This window comes from Trichechus manatus, unplaced genomic scaffold, assembly GCF_000243295.1.
Source record: "Trichechus manatus latirostris isolate Lorelei unplaced genomic scaffold, TriManLat1.0 scaffold00133, whole genome shotgun sequence".
Taxonomy (NCBI): domain Eukaryota; kingdom Metazoa; phylum Chordata; class Mammalia; order Sirenia; family Trichechidae; genus Trichechus; species Trichechus manatus.
Window position 1 is genome coordinate 2,437,734 of NW_004444069.1, and position 7,066 is coordinate 2,444,799.

General features: G+C 45.0%; 1 protein-coding gene across 1 annotated transcript in view; it reads right to left on the bottom strand.

Annotated features, from left to right (window-relative positions):
• Positions 1 to 22: 22 nt before the first annotated feature.
• The window catches only part of NOL9 (nucleolar protein 9), a 37,741-nt gene continuing 30,697 nt past the window's right edge, over positions 23 to 7,066 (bottom strand). The window contains exons 7-11 of the mRNA XM_023739371.1: positions 5,124 to 5,285; positions 4,652 to 4,946; positions 4,116 to 4,227; positions 1,923 to 2,100; positions 23 to 611 (exon numbers count right to left, since the gene is read on the bottom strand). Coding sequence (XP_023595139.1) covers positions 346 to 611; positions 1,923 to 2,100; positions 4,116 to 4,227; positions 4,652 to 4,946; positions 5,124 to 5,285 — 1,013 coding nt within the window. The 3' untranslated portion in view covers positions 23 to 345. The remainder of the gene's footprint in view (positions 612 to 1,922; positions 2,101 to 4,115; positions 4,228 to 4,651; positions 4,947 to 5,123; positions 5,286 to 7,066) is intronic.

Here is a 7,066-nt window from a genome sequence, read left to right on the forward strand (position 1 = left end):
GTGTGTGTGTCTCTCTCCTGAGTACATAAAACAAGCAGGTAAGAAAAGGAACATCCACTGCCTCCCACTCTACTTACAGCCCCTGTGGTTTGGCTTTGGGACCTCACCAACACCGCTGCAATGCCCTTAGCCAATACACAGCAACCCAGCACCTTCCTATGGGTGCAGGTGAAGACCATCCTCAGGAAGGGGTGATCTGAGGGAGGCAATCTCTGCTCTCTTTTCCCACATAACCTACTCCAGTAATCATGGCTCTACCATGGGGCTCTTGGCCCGGAGTGATGGTGACTCATGGCCTCAGGCCTTTGAGACTACCCTGACACTCCGTCATGCCACATTCAGGCCCTACAACCAAGTGTAAGTTTCCCAAACAATAACCTTTTCATGCAACTCTTGCCTCAACATCAGCTCCTCACTTTCTCTATTATGGACACAGCCAGGCTCCCTCCCAAGGCGGGGCTGGGGAGTCATACTCACCTGGCTCTTGAAGACACACTGTGGGATGGAGACAGCTCCGATCAGCAGACAGTTCACATCTCTTAGCTCTTCTGGGGGCACAGGGGTAAGGATGTGGTAAAGCCTCTTCTCCATGTCAATCCCTCTGCAGATCCCTTGAAGACACATTCACAATGCAAAACTCATCCTTTCAGAAAGACAGCAAACCTACCCACCATGAAGGACCACAGGATAGCATTTAAAATCGAGGGTCAATTTCAACTGTTTTACTTTGAAAATGCAAAGCGTCAAGAGACACAGTATTTGTACCCTTCCCCTTGCACAGCTGTGAGGAACCAAAATGGCCTAAACACAAAAATCCTAGAAAAAGTTTTCAGTAAGGCGAGCACAGGACAGGAAGAAAATCAACCACTGAAGAACACAAAGCAGATGACTCAGTATTGCTCCATTATCAATTCCTGCTTTATGGTCCTGTATTAAATGACATAATTTATGTGACAGTGCTTTTGAGAAGGACAGTGTTGTACCAATATGAAAAGCATATTTAATTACTCAAGGATAGTACTATCTTTGAATCACTTAGGTCCAGCTGCCTTCCATGAACACCCATGGACACTGACTGACCTCAGTGAGCCCGGGGACAATAATGTGCAGCAGGGTTGGTGATGGAGGCAGGGACCCAGTGCTGCAGCTGAATGTGCAACGGGAAGTGACAGGATGGGACATACTCATGTCTGTGCTCAGATCACTTGACTGTGAGGAGTATTTTAAGAGAGAAGTGGGGGCCTGGTTAAGAAGCTTTTCCAGTGGCTCAGACAAGCACAGAGAGAAGAGAGGGAGAAACCTGACATATTCTGAAAACAGAAACTACACGAGTTGTTAATGGGTTGGATGCGGTGAATGAAGGAGAAGAGGTGCCCGGGACGACCCCCAGGGGTCTGACTGGAACAGAAGGAAGGGACCATTCACAGGCCTGGGAAGAAGAGGAGATGGTACCGGTGGGTGGGAAAGGTCTGGGTTCCGTCAGGAGCTCAGTGTTGGACACATCAGGTCAAGGTGCAGTGAGACGCCTGAGTGGAGGTATCCACTGGCAAGCTGGGGCTGGGACTCAGACACCGCACTGTGCTGGAGGGTCCAATGGGATGGTTAGCCTAAAGAGGGACTTAAAGCGCAGCAGCGGGTAAGAAAGCCTGGAGAAAAGTGTTGAGTGAGAAGAAGAGGGCCATGACGCAGATCTTAGGAACCCTATATTTAGAGGAGCTAGCAGGAGAGGCCGAGAAAAAAACTTGCTCTCCTCTGGTCTCTAGCCCCAAAAGGCACCTGGTACAGAAGGGTGAGGAGTTCTCTGACCATTCCAGCTGAAAACAACTTCAACATCCCCACCAGACTGAGGCCAGTTATCGACAGTTACAGAAGTAAACCCATTTGATTAAGGGCATGGACACATTTTACCCTCTCAGACTCACCGAACCCCACGCAGTCACAAAGGGGTGTCTGGGCGAGCAGGATAGGCCCATTCACATAGCCTCTGACGTCATCCTGGATCTTGCAGAGGCCGACCCAGCTGGCGTTCACAGCATACATGATGTGGGTAGGGGCGACATCGGCGTGCGTGATCCGCAGTGCAACTGCATTGAAGGGGACCTGGAAAATCAATGTGCACTGCCCTCTATGAACTTGGCTTTGACAGGCTGCTTGTAATTCTTACAGATGACTAGCCAGCTATCTAAAGCTATGTCTGCCAGGCTGACTACCAAAAATTATCTATAAATGACAATACTAACCAGTGTTGGGTGAGAGTGTCACTGCTTTAACACAGTGAATTGAGGAATTTACACAGTTCTTGTATACCAGCTATGCTTGCTAGAAATCTAAGCCGAATGTTCAAACTTTCTTGTTTAAATGGACACATAAAATGAAAGTCTGGAGGTGTCCTGAATGAGTTAGAGGGAGATGTTCAGCTGAGTAAGTGTGAAAACCCCATTTACAGAGGGGTCTCCTATGGCAAACAATACAAATCAATGCATGGAGAACAGGCCCCCACTCATTTCCTAATGTAACCTATTGAGTAAAGAAAAGCAAGCTATTCCTAGAGCATGAGATAAATACCTTTAACATGTAACTTTCTGGGCTGTTGTTGTTGGGTTCCGTTGAGTCAAATCTGACTCAGGGCAACCCCATGTGACACAGTAGAACTGCCCCATAGGGTTTTCTAGGCTATAATCTCTACAGAAGCAGATGACCAGGTCTTTCTCCCACAGAGCTGCTGCGTGGGTTCAAACTGCCAACCTTTTGATTAGCAGGCGAGCGCTTAACCATTGCATCATCAAGGCTCCTTAACTGTCTGGCTAATTACAAATTTTCAGAAAAAAGTATTTTGTAACACACTTTATTTAGGCTTCAAAAATAAATTTGAAACCACCAAAGGGTATGAAGTTAAATTACTGGCAGATAAGTTGCAAGTTCAGTTATAGAGCATCCCCAAGGGGATAAATGACCCAATAAGCCAAGGTCCCCTTACCCCCTAAAGGGACTTCCCGAGATTCTCCAGGGGAGCTGACGTGGAAACCTGGAGCCTATCTCAGCATTAGGCCCAGGAGACACTCCCGTGCTGCTCAGGCCCACCACCTCTGGCTGTGTGACCTCGGGTAAGTGGCTCCTCCTGACTGGGCCACAGTCTTCTTAGCTATCACCAGCTAACAATAATGGCACTGACCTCACAGGGTTGCCCTGAAGAGCCAGTGAGTGAACCATTCCATGTACAGTGTCAGAACAGTGCCTGGCACCAGTGAGTACTCCACCCTGGAGGGGCCGTACAGCAGAGGGTTCAGACTCTGGGCCCTCCAGTCAGGCTGCCTGGGCTTGAATACCAGCTCAACCTTTTACTATGCCACTTTGGGAAAGCTGACTCAAAATCCTTGGCCTCAGTTTTATCATCTGTAAAATGGGAGTGGTAACAAGACGATTGTGAGTCAATGAGTTAACACAGGCTTAGAAGAGTACATAGCACAGAGCAAGCGTTTAAGCAATGCTACCTGTTGTTATTTTTGTTCTTTCATCAACCTGAATCCTAACATTATGGTGATTTTTCTCCCAAAATCATTCTCAACATTTTGGACTCCAAGTTGCAAATACTCTGATGTTAGAATCTACTTTTGACAATAGTAATATCGAACACTTAAAGAATGCTCTTCTGAACACAGTTGAATCTATACAACCATTACACGAGGTACTAGTACTATCCCTGTTCTACAGATGAGAAACCAAGTCACAGACAGTGAGTAAGTGAAAGCACTGGAGCTGGACTGCCTGGGTTTCAATCCCAGCACCACCACTGCGAGTAGGCAGAACATTCTCAACCAGCATGTAACCGCATTCGTACCGAGCACAGAGCAACAGTTAAGAGCATGGATTCTGGAGCTAGACTGCCTTGGTTTGAATTCCACCTCTGTCGGTTCAGGAGGATCACTGAGCCTCTCTGCATCTCAGTTTCCCCATCTGTAAAATGGGGATAATTACAGAACCTATATCACAGTTGTTCCGAGGATTAAGTAGGTGAAGAGTTATGAAGTGGTTAGAACACCGCCTGGCAAACAGGAAGCCATGTAAGTGCTTGTTAACAAAATAAAGACAATTTCTTCCATACAAGTTTGGATTACCTGGTAGGGTGTCAGACCATGTAAAGGAGAAACTGACTTTGGATCTGGGGGCTGCAGCTTGCCAAGGTAACCTAAGACTGCCAATTCACGAAGAACTCTGTTATGTGATTCTCTGAAAAGTAAATCAGAGCCAGGTCAGTGGAGAGTCAACCTTACACCTCGCCTCCCACACAGCAACAGAAGCTCATCTGTTGTTGTGCAGATGACATTTCCAGAGAACTAGGCTGTTTTCTTAGGCTGTTTAGCACCCTAGCATCCGCAGTCCCTACCTTGACCCAGCCCTACTAGAAAATCACCCTCGAAGACTCTCCTTGATGTCGAAGCTCCCGGCAACCAGGGCCAGAGATGCGTCTGAGTATTTCAGTTGGGAAAATAATAACAGTTCAGAAAATCACTGACGCCTTTGTAAATACAGAGCTGTGACAGAGATTTGAAAAATTTTAGACAACTTATTTCTGTGAAGCCATTGAGAACAGAAGGCCTTGTTAAACTGAAGAAAACGAAATTCTCTAGCTAATTGGTGGTTCCTTATTTACCTATTTCTTGGAGTTTTTCTAAACGTAAACTCTGATCGAACGCACATCAGTTTATGCCCAGCAAACACAACTGGACTCTCTCTTTCATCGTCAACAAATTCCAAGTTTTCTGCTTCTGGAAGGTGGAAACCTCTATCTCTTATCTTGGGCCTGCTTTTTGTGTACAAGCCATCAGTGTCATCCACATAATCAGGGGTTAGGTTTGGCATGTATTTACTTCGGCCAGAACTGAACTGGACGACGTGGCTGGGCGACAGAATGCGGATGAGATCAATGAGAAGTAAGAGCCCGTTGTCTGCAAAAAGAGATGACACAGACACAATTAGTGTATTATGCGGCAAACGTGTTCCTACGAAAAAAGGTTATACTAATCCCAAGACAAAGACGTCATCAGTGAGAAGGGTTCAACGTGAATACCCAAGAGCAAAAAGCTGGCACAGACCGTCCCTCCTTTTCTGTCACATGTGCTCACCTGTCACCCATCCCATCGTGTTGATGATGAGAGGTGACTCTCTCTTGTAAGAGCTGAACACATACTTGATTATCTCAATATAATGTTCATAGTTGTCTTTACAAGATGTTTTCCCATAATATACCATTTTCTGTGGTGTCCTCTGGTGGGTAAAAGGTGGTCCTAAGAAGACAAATATAAGAGCCATCACTCCATGTCTACTTGAAGGTGATGAGATTATACAAACTTTAACAATAACAACAAAAAAGGTAGTGAAAGTTTTGTTTCTGCCACCATCATTGATAAAGATCCTTAGAAAATCTAAGCCCATCCTACCAACAGGAATAGCTATAATCCCATTTTCTGAAAACTAAGCTTTCAACTTAATATGTAAAAAACATGCTCATTTTTACATACCCAATTAACCCCAATTACATCTCAAATGGTCATTCATTTTAAAAACATTTACTGACCAACTGCTATGTGCTGGACACTGGTTTAGGTACTTGGAATATATCCATGAATAAAAGAGATAAATACCACCACTTTTTTAGGGTTTACATTCAATTAAAGAGTGATTAATAACAATAGCAATCACTTATTGGGAAGTAACACTTACTATGTTCTAGGTACTTTTCATATATTTTCCAATTTTCATAGATCCCTATGAGGTAGGCACTATTATTATCCTCATTTTTACAGATGAGGAAACTGAGAAAAAAGTCAATTAACTTGACCAAAGTCACATAGCTAGTAACTCTAACACCGTGATTTGAACTCGGGTGGTCTGGTTCCAGCGTTCACACTCCTAATCACGACCCTAGTCTGACATCGTGTAAGAGTCTGTCCAGCCCAAGCCATTTCCCATTTCCTTTCGTTGGGGCCAGGGACCGAAGCGGTACAGTGAAGGCCAGTGTCAGGCCCATGGGCAGATGGTTGGCAGGACCAGGCCTGGGTCAGTGTACTTAGTGAAAGGCCACTTGGGACAGAGAGTCAACTGGCAGCATGGCCACTGTGACTGCAGCTGGGAATTCAGCTGGCAAGGCTCTCCTCAACACTGGGGCCAGTAAGGCCAGGGACAAGTGACAGCCAGCAGCTAAGGGGGTAGCCTGCAGAGTCGAGAGACTGAACAAATAAAGGAGGACTAGGAGTAATGGTGGCCAGGTTTCTCATTCTCACAGAAGAAACTTACAAATATGGAAAGGAGGAAGGCTAACAAGAATGAACCCTAAGCTGTTACACTGGACTTGGAAAGATCACTGTAAACTCTTGGCTTTTAATACACAGAAAAGATACAGATGTACAGAGCATGTGAGCATTTAAACATACATATATTTTCTAGCTTTGTCTACTGAGAGAGTATAAAAGCAATGACACCCCAGAAGCAATGAATAAACCTAATACTAAAACCCTGGTTTTTAAATACCACTCTCCATTAAAAGCAACCCGGCTCTTTGAAGAAGTGGATCATTCCAAGTATAAAACTCTGGTTCTGTATCTATCAACAATAGATAGAGAAGTAAATACAGATGTACGTATGAGTGATATGTATATACGTGTATATAAAAAAAGAATTGTTGTCAAGTCAATTCCAACTCATGGTGACCCCAGATGTGTCACAGTAGAACTGCACTCCATAGGACTTTCAATGGCTGATTTTTCGGAAGTAGGATCACCAGGTCTTTCTTCCAAGGCGTCTCTGAGTAGACTCAAACTTCCAACCTTTTGCTTAGCAGCCGAGCGTGGTTTATCTATGGTATATATTTATCTATTTCCTAGCTCTAACCACTGAGAAACAGTGACACCCCAGAAGAAAACAGCACACCCAGCATTGTCCACTAGAAGAAACCAGGGCTCTTGGAGAAACAACTCATTCAGGGCTAGGGCAGGAAAAGTGCAAGATGAGTCTGGAACATCTTTTTGTGCCAGAAAAAAAGGAAGTGCTCAAAAAACGATGGGAATTT